At 48.2% G+C, this 13,025-nt stretch overlaps 1 protein-coding gene across 2 annotated transcripts in view; it reads right to left on the reverse strand.

The window, feature by feature from the left end:
* DNM3 (dynamin 3) overlaps positions 1–13,025 on the reverse strand; it is a 952,228-nt gene that overhangs the window by 146,290 nt on the left and 792,913 nt on the right. For both annotated transcript variants that reach the window (XM_063939984.1, XM_063939983.1), the window contains exon 17: positions 12,483–12,647. In XM_063939984.1, the coding sequence (XP_063796054.1) occupies positions 12,483–12,647 (165 nt within the window). The remainder of the gene's footprint in view (positions 1–12,482; positions 12,648–13,025) is intronic.

Genomic DNA, 13,025 nt, shown 5'->3' on the forward strand with positions numbered 1-13,025 from the left:
GACTCGGATTCTACATAAGGAGCCGCGCGTCGCCGCCATTTTCACACGTGCATTGAGATTGATAGGGAGAGGACGTGGCTGGCGTCCTCTCCATTTAGATTAGAAGAGAGAGAGAGAGAGATTGACCTGATTTACTGGAGCTTAGGAGTACTGTAGAACTGTAGAGAGTGCAGAGTTTACTAGTGACTGACCACAGTGACCACCAGACAGTGCAGTTTTATTTAATATATCCGTTCTCTGCCTGAAAAAAACGATACACAGTGACTCAGTCACATACCATATCTGTGTGCACTGCTCAGCCCAGTGTGCTGCATCATCTATGTATATATCTGACTGTGCTCAGCTCACACATCTTATAATTGTGGGGGAGACTGGGGAGCACTGCAGTGCCAGTTATAGGTTATAGCAGGAGCCAGGAGTACATATTATTATTAAAATTAAACAGTGCACACTTTTGCTGCAGGAGTGCCACTGCCAGTGTGACTGACCAGTGACCTGACCACACTGACCACCAGTATAGTTAGTAGTATAGTATACTATATTGTGATTGCCTGAAAAAGTTAAACACTCGTATCTGACTGTGCTCAGCTCACACATCTTATAATTGTGGGGGAGACTGGGGAGCACTGCAGTGCCAGTTATAGGTTATAGCAGGAGCCAGGAGTACATATTATTATTAAAATTAAACAGTGCACACTTTTGCTGCAGGAGTGCCACTGCCAGTGTGACTGACCAGTGACCTGACCACACTGACCACCAGTATAGTTAGTAGTATAGTATACTATATTGTGATTGCCTGAAAAAGTTAAACACTCGTCGTGTGACTTCACTTGTGTGGTGTTTTTTTTTTTATTCTATAAAAAACTCATTCTGCTGACAGACAGTGTCCAGCAGGTCCGTCATTATATAATATATACCTGTCCGGCTGCAGTAGTGATATATATATATTTTTTATATCATTATTTATCATCCAGTCGCAGCAGACACAGTACGGTAGTTCACGGCTGTAGCTACCTCTGTGTCGGCACTCGGCAGTCCGTCCATAATTGTATACCACCTACCCGTGGTTTTTTTTTCTTTCTTCTTTATACATACATACTACTACTACATCTCTTTATCAACCAGTCTATATTAGCAGCAGACACAGTACAGTACGGTAGTCCACGGCTGTAGCTACCTCTGTGTCGGCACTCGGCAGTCCGTCCATAATTGTATACCACCTACCCGTGGTTTTTTTTTCTTTCTTCTTTATACATACATACTACTACTACTACATCTCTTTATCAACCAGTCTATATTAGCAGCAGACACAGTACAGTACGGTAGTCCACGGCTGTAGCTACCTCTGTGTCGGCACTGGGCAGTCCGTCCATAATTGTATACCACCTACCCGTGGTTTTTTTTTTCTTTCTTCTTTATACATACATACTACTACTACATCTCTTTATCAACCAGTCTATATTAGCAGCAGACACAGTACAGTACGGTAGTCCACGGCTGTAGCTACCTCTGTGTCGGCACTGGGCAGTCCGTCCATAATTGTATACCACCTACCCGTGGTTTTTTTTTCTTTCTTCTTTATACATACATACTACTACTACTACATCTCTTTATCAACCAGTCTATATTAGCAGCAGACACAGTACAGTACGGTAGTCCATGGCTGTAGCTACCTCTGTGTCGGCACTGGGCAGTCCGTCCATAATTGTATACCACCTACCCGTGGTTTTTTTTTCTTTCTTCTTTATACATACATACTACTACTACTACATCTCTTTATCAACCAGTCTATATTAGCAGCAGACACAGTACAGTACGGTAGTCCACGGCTGTAGCTACCTCTGTGTCGGCACTCGGCAGTCCGTCCATAATTGTATACCACCTACCCGTGGTTTTTTTTTCTTTCTTCTTTATACATACATACTACTACTACATCTCTTCATCAACCAGTCTATATTAGCAGCAGACACAGTACAGTACAGTAGTCCACGGCTGTAGCTACCTCTGTGTCGGCACTGGGCAGTCCGTCCATAATTGTATACCACCTACCCGTGGTTTTTTTTTCTTTCTTCTTTATACATACATACTACTACTACATCTCTTTATCAACCAGTCTATATTAGCAGCAGACACAGTACAGTACGGTAGTCCACGGCTGTAGCTACCTCTGTGTCGGCACTCGGCAGTCCGTCCATAATTGTATACCACCTACCCGTGTTTTTTTTTTCTTTCTTCTTTATACATACATACTACTACTACATCTCTTTATCAACCAGTCTATATTAGCAGCAGACACAGTACAGTACGGTAGTCCACGGCTGTAGCTACCTCTGTGTCGGCACTCGGCAGTCCATCCATAATTGTATACTAGTATCCATCCATCTCCATTGTTTACCTGAGGTGCCTTTTAGTTGTGCCTATTAAAATATGGAGAACAAAAATGTTGAGGTTCCAAAATTAGGGAAAGATCAAGATCCACTTCCACCTCGTGCTGAAGCTGCTGCCACTAGTCATGGCCGAGACGATGAAATGCCAGCAACGTCGTCTGCCAAGGCCGATGCCCAATGTCATAGTACAGAGCTTGTCAAATCCAAAACACCAAATATCAGTAAAAAAAGGACTCCAAAACCTAAAATAAAATTGTCGGAGGAGAAGCGTAAACTTGCCAATATGCCATTTACCACACGGAGTGGCAAGGAACGGCTGAGGCCCTGGCCTATGTTCATGGCTAGTGGTTCAGCTTCACATGAGGATGGAGGCACTCAGCCTCTCGCTAGAAAAATGAAAAGACTCAAGCTGGCAAAAGCAGTAGCACCGCAAAGAACTGTGCGTTCTTCGAAATCCCAAATCCACAAGGAGAGTCCAATTGTGTCGGTTGCGATGCCTGACCTTCCCAACACTGGACGTGAAGAGCATGCGCCTTCCACCATTTGCACGCCCCCTGCAAGTGCTGGAAGGAGCACCCGCAGTCCAGTTCCTGATAGTCAGATTGAAGATGTCAGTGTTGAAGTACACCAGGATGAGGAGGATATGGGTGTTGCTGGCGCTGGGGAGGAAATTGACCAGGAGGATTCTGATGGTGAGGTGGTTTGTTTAAGTCAGGCACCCGGGGAGACACCTGTTGTCCGTGGGAGGAATAGGGCCGTTGACATGCCTGGTGAAAATACCAAAAAAATCAGCTCTTCGGTGTGGAAGTATTTCACCAGAAATGCGGACAACAGGTGTCAAGCCGTGTGTTCCCTTTGTCAAGCTGTAATAAGTAGGGGTAAGGACGTTAACCACCTCGGAACATCCTCCCTTATACGTCACCTGCAGCGCATTCATAATAAGTCAGTGACAAGTTCAAAAATTTGGGCCGACAGCGGAAGCAGTCCACTGACCAGTAAATCCCTTCCTCTTGTAACCAAGCTCACGCAAACCACCCCACCAACTCCCTCAGTGTCAATTTCCTCCTTCCCCAGGAATGCCAATAGTCCTGCAGGCCATGTCACTGGCAATTCTGACGAGTCCTCTCCTGCCTGGGATTCCTCCGATGCATCCTTGCGTGTAACGCCTACTGCTGCTGGTGCTGCTGTTGTTGCTGCTGGGAGTCGATGGTCATCCCAGAGGGGAAGTCGTAAGCCCACTTGTACTACTTCCAGTAAGCAATTGACTGTCCAACAGTCCTTTGCGAGGAAGATGAAATATCACAGCAGTCATCCTGTTGCAAAGCGGATAACTGAGTCCTTGACAACTATGTTGGTGTTAGACGTGCGTCCGGTATCCGCCGTTAGTTCACAGGGAACTAGACAATTTATTGAGGCAGTGTGCCCCCGTTACCAAATACCATCTAGGTTCCACTTCTGTAGGCAGGCGATACCGAGAATGTACACGGACGTCAGAAAAAGACTCACCAGTGTCCTAAAAAATGCAGTTGTACCCAATGTCCACTTAACCACGGACATGTGGACAAGTGGAGCAGGGCAGGGTCAGGACTATATGACTGTGACAGCCCACTGGGTAGATGTATGGACTCCCGCCGCAAGAACAGCAGCGGCGGCACCAGTAGCAGCATCTCGCAAACGCCAACTCTTTCCTAGGCAGGCTACGCTTTGTATCACCGCTTTCCAGAATACGCACACAGCTGAAAACCTCTTACGGCAACTGAGGAAGATCATCGCAGAATGGCTTACCCCAATTGGACTCTCCTGTGGATTTGTGGCATCGGACAACGCCAGCAATATTGTGTGTGCATTAAATATGGGCAAATTCCAGCACGTCCCATGTTTTGCACATACCTTGAATTTGGTGGTGCAGAATTTTTTAAAAAACGACAGGGGCGTGCAAGAGATGCTGTCGGTGGCCAGAAGAATTGCGGGACACTTTCGGCGTACAGGCACCACGTACAGAAGACTGGAGCACCACCAAAAACTACTGAACCTGCCCTGCCATCATCTGAAGCAAGAAGTGGTAACGAGGTGGAATTCAACCCTCTATATGCTTCAGAGGTTGGAGGAGCAGCAAAAGGCCATTCAAGCCTATACAATTGAGCACGATATAGGAGGTGGAATGCACCTGTCTCAAGCGCAGTGGAGAATGATTTCAACGTTGTGCAAGGTTCTGATGCCCTTTGAACTTGCCACACGTGAAGTCAGTTCAGACACTGCCAGCCTGAGTCAGGTCATTCCCCTCATCAGGCTTTTGCAGAAGAAGCTGGAGGCATTGAAGAAGGAGCTAAAAGGGAGCGATTCCGCTAGGCATGTGGGACTTGTGGATGCAGCCCTTAATTCGCTTAACAAGGATTCACGGGTGGTCAATCTGTTGAAATCAGAGCACTACATTTTGGCCACCGTGCTCGATCCTAGATTTAAAACCTACCTTGGATCTCTCTTTCCGGCAGACACAAGTCTGCTGGGGTGCAAAGACCTGCTGGTGACAAAATTGTCAAGTCAAGCGGAACGCGACCTGTCAACATCTCCTCCTTCACATTCTCCCGCAACTGGGGGTGCGAGGAAAAGGCTCAGAATTCCGAGCCCACCCGCTGGCGGTGATGCAGGGCAGTCTGGAGCGACTGCTGATGCTGACATCTGGTCCGGACTGAAGGACCTGACAACGATTACGGACATGTCGTCTACTGTCACTGCATATGATTCTCTCAACATTGAAAGAATGGTGGAGGATTATATGAGTGACCGCATCCAAGTAGGCACGTCACACAGTCCGTACTTATACTGGCAGGAAAAAGAGGCAATTTGGAGGCCCTTGCACAAACTGGCTTTATTCTACCTAAGTTGCCCTCCCACAAGTGTGTACTCCGAAAGAGTGTTTAGTGCCGCCGCTCACCTTGTCAGCAATCGGCGTACGAGGTTACATCCAGAAAATGTGGAGAAGATGATGTTCATTAAAATGAATTATAATCAATTCCTCCGCGGAGACATTGACCAGCAGCAATTGCCTCCACAAAGTACACAGGGAGCTGAGATGGTGGATTCCAGTGGGGACGAATTGATAATCTGTGAGGAGGGGGATGTACACGGTGATATATCGGAGGATGATGATGAGGTGGACATCTTGCCTCTGTAGTGCCAGTTTGTGCAAGGAGAGATTAATTGCTTCTTTTTTGGTGGGGGTCCAAACCAACCCGTCATATCAGTCACAGTCGTGTGGCAGACCCTGTCACTGAAATGATGGGTTGGTTAAAGTGTGCATGTCCTGTTTATACAACATAAGGGTGGGTGGGAGGGCCCAAGGACAATTCCATCTTGCACCTCTTTTTTCTTTTATTTTTCTTTGCGTCATGTGCTGTTTGGGGAGGGTTTTTTGGAAGGGACATCCTGCGTGACACTGCAGTGCCACTCCTAGATGGGCCCGGTGTTTGTGTCGGCCACTAGGGTCGCTAATCTTACTCACACAGCTACCTCATTGCGCCTCTTTTTTTCTTTGCGTCATGTGCTGTTTGGGGAGGGTTTTTTGGAAGGGACATCCTGCGTGACACTGCAGTGCCACTCCTAGATGGGCCAGGTGTTTGTGTCGGGCACTTGGGTCGCTGAGCTTAGTCACACAGCTACCTCATTGCACCTCTTTTTTTCTTTGCGTCATGTGCTGTTTGGGGAGTGTTTTTTGGAAGGGCCATCCTGCGTGACACTGCAGTGCCACTCCTAGATGGGCCAGGTGTTTGTGTCGGCCACTAGGGTCGCTTAGCTTAGTCATCCAGCGACCTCGGTGCAAATTTTAGGACTAAAAATAATATTGTGAGGTGTGAGGTATTCAGAATAGACTGAAAATGAGTGGAAATTATGGTTTTTGAGGTTAATAATAATATGGGATCAAAATGACCCCCAAATTCTATGATTTAAGCTGTTTTTTAGGGTTTTTTGAAAAAAACACCCGAATCCAAAACACACCCGAATCCGACAAAAAAAATTCGGTGAGGTTTTGCCAAAACGCGGTCGAACCCAAAACACGGCCGCGGAACCGAACCCAAAACCAAATCACAAAACCCGAAAAATTTCAGGCGCTCATCTCTACCATTTTGATCAGCAAAAATCGCATCGGAGCTAAAAGGATACCACCTGCAGAATTACACTGAGCATAAAAAAAAGAGAACTGTCTATACATATTGAATAACAGCATATATAAAGTATAATAAGATTTTACTTACCGGTAAATCTATTTCTCGTAGTCCGTAGAGGTTGCTGGGACTCCGTAAGGACCATGGGGAATAGACGGGCTCCGCAGGAGATAGGGCACTTTAAGAAAGCTTTGGATTCTGGGTGTGCACTGGCTCCTCCCTCTATGCCCCTCCTCCAGACCTCAGTTAGGGAAACTGTGCCCAGAGGAGATGGACGGTACGAGGAAGGATTTTTGGAAATCTAAGGGCGAGATTCATACCAGTCACACCGTATAACTTAAGATAACTTACCCAGTTAACAGTATGAACAACAACATAGCCACGGTATCACCGAAAACTATAACATAAACCTTATGTAAGCAATAACTATATACAAGTTATGCAGAAGAAGTCCGCACTTGGGACGGGCGCCCAGCATCCTCTACGGACTACGAGAAATAGATTTACCGGTAAGTAAAATCTTATTTTCTCTAACGTCCTTGAGGATGCTGGGACTCCGTAAGGACCATGGGGATTATACCAAAGCTCCCAAACGGGCGGGAGAGTGCGGATGACTCTGCAGCACCGATTGAGCAAACAAGAGGTCCTCCTCAGCCAGGGTATCAAACTTATAGAACTTTGCAAAGGTGTTTGTCCCCGACCAAGTAGCTGCTCGGCACAACTGTAATGCCGAGACCCCTCGGGCAGCCGCCCAAGAAGAGCCCACTTTCCTAGTGGAGTGGGCCTTAACCGATTTCGGTAACGGCAATCCTGCCGTAGAATGCGCCTGCTGAATCGTGTTACAGATCCAGCGAGCAATAGTCTGCTTTGAAGCAGGGGCGCCAACCTTGTTGGCCGCATACAGAACAAACAAAGCTTCAGTCTTCCTGATCCGAGCCGTTCTGGTCACATAAATCTTCAAAGCCCTGACTACATCCAGGGACTCAGAATCCTCCAAGTCCCTTGTAGCCACAGGCACGACAATAGGTTGGTTCACATGAAAAGATGAGACCACTTTTGGCAGAAAGTGAGGACGAGTCCTCAACTCTGCCCTATCCACGTGAAAAACCAAGTATGGGCTTTTATGCGATAAAGCCGCCAATTCTGAAACACGTCTCGCTGAAGCTAACGCCAACAACATGACCACTTTCCACGTGAGGTATTTCAACTCCACAGTTTTAAGTGGTTCAAACCAAGGTGACTTAAGGAAACGTAACACCAAGTTAAGATCCCAAGGCGCCACCGGAGGCACAAAGGGAGGCTGAATATGCAGCACCCCTTCACAAAAGTCTGTACCTCAGGAAGAGAGGCTAATTCTCTTTGAAAGAAAATGGATAAGGCCGAAATCTGGACCTTTATGGACCCTAATTTTAGGCCCAAGGTCACTCCTGTTTGAAGGAAGTGAAGTAGACGGCCCAAATGGAACTCCTCCGTAGGAGCAGCTCTGGCCTCACACCAAGAAACATATTTCCGCCATATACGGTGATAATGTTTCAACGTCACGTCTTTCCTAGCCTTGATCAGGGTAGGAATGACTTCCTCCGGAATTCCTTTTTCCGCTAGGATCCGGCATTCAACCGCCATGCCGTCAAACGCAGCCGCAGTAAGTCTTGGAACAGACAGGGCCCCTGCTGCAGCAGGTCCTGCCTTAGAGGAAGAGGCCACGGATCTTCTGTGAGCAACTCTTGCAGTTCCGGATACCAAGTCCTCCGTGGCCAATCTGGAACAATGAGGATTGTTCTGACCCTGCTTATTCTTACAATTCTCAACACCTTGGGTATGAGAGGAAGAGGAGGAAACACATAGACCGATCTGAACACCCAAGGTGTCACCAGAGCGTCTACCGCTACCGCCTGAGGGTCCCTTGACCTGGCGCAATACCGCTTTAGCTTTTTGTTGAGACGGGACGCCATCATGTCTATTTGAGGCAGGCCCCACCGATCCGCGATCTGTGCAAAGACTTCTTGATGAAGTCCCCACTCCCCCGGATGCAGGTCGTGCCTGCTGAGGAAGTCCGCCTCCCAGTTTTCCACCCCCGGGATGAACACCGCTGACAGCGCGCCTACATGGCCTTCCGCCCAGCGTAGAATCCTGGTCGCTTCTGCCATGGCCACTCTGCTCCTTGTTCCGCCTTGGCGGTTTATATGAGCCACTGCCGTGACATTGTCTGAATCAGAACCGGTCTTCTCCGAAGTAAGTTCTCTGCTTGACGCAGGGCGTTGTATATGGCCCTCAACTCCAGGACGTTGATGTGGAGACAAGTTCCCAGGCTTTACCAGAGACCTTGGAAATTTCTTCCCAGTGCCACTGCTCCCCAGCCTCGGAGGCTTGCGTCCGTGGTTACCAGGACCCAGTCCTGAATGCCGAACCTGCGACCCTCTAGAAGGTGAGCACTGTTCAGCCACCACAGGAGAGATACCCTGGTCCTGGGAGACAGGGTGATCCTTTGATGCATTTGTATATGGGACCCGGACCACTTGTCCAAGAGGTCCCATTGAAAAGTCCTCGCATGGAATCTGCCGAAAGGGATGGCCTCGTATGAAGCCACCATCTTCCCCAGGACCCGCGTGCACTGATGCACTGAAACCTTCTTTGGTTTCAATAGGTTCCTGACTATGGTCATGAATTCCTGAACCTTTTAGATCGGAAGAAAAACCTTTTTCTGGTCTGTGTCTAGGGTCAGGCCCAGAAAGGTCAGACGCGTTGTAGGAACTAGCTGGGACTTCGGTATATTGAGAATCCAGCCGTGCAGCTGCAACGTCTTCATGGACAGAGACACGCTGTCCAGCAATTTCTCCCGAGATCTCGCCTTTATTAGGAGATCGTCCAAGTATGGGATAATTGTGACCCCCTGCCTGCGCAGGAGCACCATCATTTCCGCCATTACCTTGGTGAAAATCCTCGGGGCCGTGGAAAGCCCAAACGGCAACGTCTGAAATTGGTAGTGACAGTCCTGCACTGCAAATCTCAGGAATGCCTGATGGGGGGGGGGGGGGATATTGGAACATGAAGGTATGCATCCTTTATGTCCAGGGACACCATCCAATCCCCCCCTCCAGGCTGGCGATGACCGCCCGGAGTGATTCCATTTTGTACTTGAACCTTTTCAAGTACAAGTTCATAGATTTCAGGTTTAAAATGGGCCTGACCGAACTGTCCGGTTTCGGGACCACAAACAGGGTTGAATAATATCCCTCTCCCTGCTGGAGATGAGGAACTGTGACAATCACCTGTTGAACATACAATTTTTGGATTGCTGTCAACACTGACTCCCTCTCTGGCAGGCAAGTCTTTGAATTCCAGCCTGTATCCCTGAGCAACAATCTCTATTGCCCAGGGATCCACCTGCGATTGAACCCAGACGTGGCTGAAAAACCGAAGACGAGCCCCCACCAGATCCGGGAAGCCCCAGCGTCATGCGGTGGACTTTGCAGACGCAGGGGAGGACTTCTGCTCTTGGGAACTAGCTGTGTGCAGCTTCTTTCCCCTGCCTTTTCCTCTGGTAACAAAGGACGATCCCCGCACCTTCTTGTTTTTATTGGAACGAAAGGACTGCATTTGATAATGAGGTGCCTTCTTAGTATGCTGCGGGGGGACATAAGGTAAGAAATTCGACTTACCAGCCGTAGCCGTAGAGACAAGGTCCGAGAGGCCGTCTCCAAACAACTCCTCCCCCTTGTACGGCAAGGACTCCATGTGCCGCTTAGAATCGGCATCTCCCGTCCACTGCCGGGTCCACAGGAGTCGCCTAGCAGAAATAGACATAGCATTTATTCTGGAGCTTAATAAACAAATGTCTCTCTGAGCATCTCTCATATACAAGGCAGCATCTCTGATATGCTCTATGGTCATTTGAATGGCATCCCTATCTAAGGTGTCAATCTCCGCAGATAAGGAATCTGCCCATGCCACAACTGCACTACAAACCCAGGCCGACGCCATAGCCGGTCTAGCAATAGTACCGGAGTGAGTGTAAATGTGCTTCAAGGTAATTTCCTGCCTGCGATTGGCCGGTTCCTTGAGGGAAGCCGTATCCTGAGAAGGCAGTGCCACCTTTTTGGACAAGCGTGTCAGCGCCTTGTCCACTTTTGGTGAAGATTCCCAGCGTATCCTATCAGTTTGTGGAAAAGGATACGCCATAAGAATCCTTTTGGGAACTTGTGGTCTCCTATCTGGAGAGTCCCAAGCCTTTTCGCACAATTCACTTAATTCAAATGATGATGGAAAAATGACTTCAGGCTTTTTATTTTTATACATGTGTACCCTCGTGTCAGGGACAGGGGGTTCCTCAGTAATATGCAAAACCTCTTTAATGGCCATAATCATGTACCGAATACCTTTTGCCACCTTCGGCTGTAATTTTGCATTTTCATAGTCGACACTAGAGTCAGAATCTGTGTCGGTATCTGTGTCATCGATCTGGGATTTGGTGCGCTTCTGAGACCCCGACGGGCCTGGCGCCACAGGGACAGGCATGGACTGGGTACCTGACTGATCCCTAGCTTCTGCCTTGTCTAACCTTTTATGCAATAGATTGACATTTGCAATCAAGACATTCAGCATATCCACCCATTCCGGTGTCGGCATTGCCGACGGCGACCTGACATTCAAACACTCCCCCTCCACAGTAAGCGAGCCTTCCTCATCAAACATGTCGACACACGCGTACCGACACACTTCACACATACAGGGAACCCTTTTCTGAAGACAGTATCCCTGTCAAGGCCCTTTGGAGAGACAGAGAGAGAGTATGCCAGCACACACCCCAGCGCAACAACCCTGGAGACCAACACAAAATGTTTTTTCCCAGCAGCGCTGTGTAATATGTAAACCGCCAATTATGTGCCCCCCCCCCCTTCCTCTCTTTTAAGCACCCTTTCACCGTGTGTAAGCAGGGGAGAGTCCGGGGAGCTTCCTCTCAGCAGTGCTGTGGAGAGAAAATGGCGCTGGTGAATGCTGAGGGAGAAGCCCCGCCCCCTCGGCGGCGGGCTTCTGTCCCGCTCAAACTTAGGAAAATATGGCGGGGGCTCTTTTATATACATGTACAGAGCCCACCTGTACATGTATATAGTCTTTTTTGCCATGCAGAGGTTTATATTGCTGCCCAGGGCGCCCCCCCCCCCCTGCGCCCTGCACCCTTACAGTGACCGGAGTGTGTGAGGTGTATGGGAGCAATGACGCACAGCTGCAGTGCTGTGCGTTACCTCAGTGAAGCTGAAGGCTTCTGCCGCCTGAGACGTCTTCTGACTTCTGTACTTCTGGCTCTGTGAGGAGAACGGTGGCGCGGCTCCGGGGGTGGACGCCCAGTAAGAACCTGCGTTCACCCCCTCTGGAGCTAATGGTGTCCAGTAGCCGAGGAAGCAGAGCCTATCTTTGACAAGAAGGTCTGCTCCTCTCTCCTCAGTCCCTCGATGCAGTAAAAAAAGTAGTAAAAAGTAGAAAGAAAAATCCAAACAAAAATGCTTTCAGGCAGAGAACTCTGGAGAGCTCTCTGCAGTGCACCCATCTTGCTCTGGGCACAGTGTAAAACTGAGGTCTGGAGGAGGGGCATAGAGGGAGGAGCCAGTGCACACCCAGAATTCAAAGCTTTCTTAAAGTGCCCTATCTCCTGCGGAGCCCGTCTATTCCCCATGGTCCTTACGGAGTCCCAGCATCCTCAAGGATGTTAGAGAAATATATATATATATATATATATATATATATACTGTACATGGCTCTTGTGGATGTGAATAAACTAAATCGCTGGGGGAACTGTGGCCAGTATTTATATGTAGGACACTGTTCTAATTGGTGGCTGACTTCTTATGAATACTAGCTAGGCCCACCGTTTGCTGTTTCCAGTGTTGAAGCCAAATCAATGTATTTACAGTATAACAGACTATACATAACTTACACTGTTGATCATCAAGTGCATTAATGTCTTGGGTATAAGATCTCTGATGCCCTTATTTATAATGGTCATGTAGGAATCCACCAGATTTCGGATAGTTTCCACTTGCCGTTCCAGCTGTGGATCCATTGAAAAGTTATCAGCTTCTGTTGTGTCTTCTATATCTGTCTGAAAGGATACAAACAAACAAACAAACATAAAATGAAAGCAAGAACACTTAAAATATATACACTTGGCAATATTGTATTACTTGGGAGATAGGCCCTCATTCCGAGTTGTTTGCTCGCTAGCCGCTTTTCGCAGCAGTGCACACGCTAAGCCGCCGCCCTCTGGGAGTGTATCTTAGCTTAGCAGAATTGCGAACGAAAGATTCGCAAAATTGCGAATAGAAATTTCTTAGCAGTTTCTGAGTAGCTCGGGACTTACTCTGCCACTGCGATCAGTTCAGTCAGTTTCATTCCTGGTTTGACGTCACAAACACACCCAGCGTTCGCCCAGACACTCCCCCGTTTCTCCAGCCACTCCCGCGTTTTTCCCAGAAACGGC

This window comes from Pseudophryne corroboree, chromosome 9 (genome assembly GCF_028390025.1).
Source record: "Pseudophryne corroboree isolate aPseCor3 chromosome 9, aPseCor3.hap2, whole genome shotgun sequence".
Classification (NCBI taxonomy): domain Eukaryota; kingdom Metazoa; phylum Chordata; class Amphibia; order Anura; family Myobatrachidae; genus Pseudophryne; species Pseudophryne corroboree.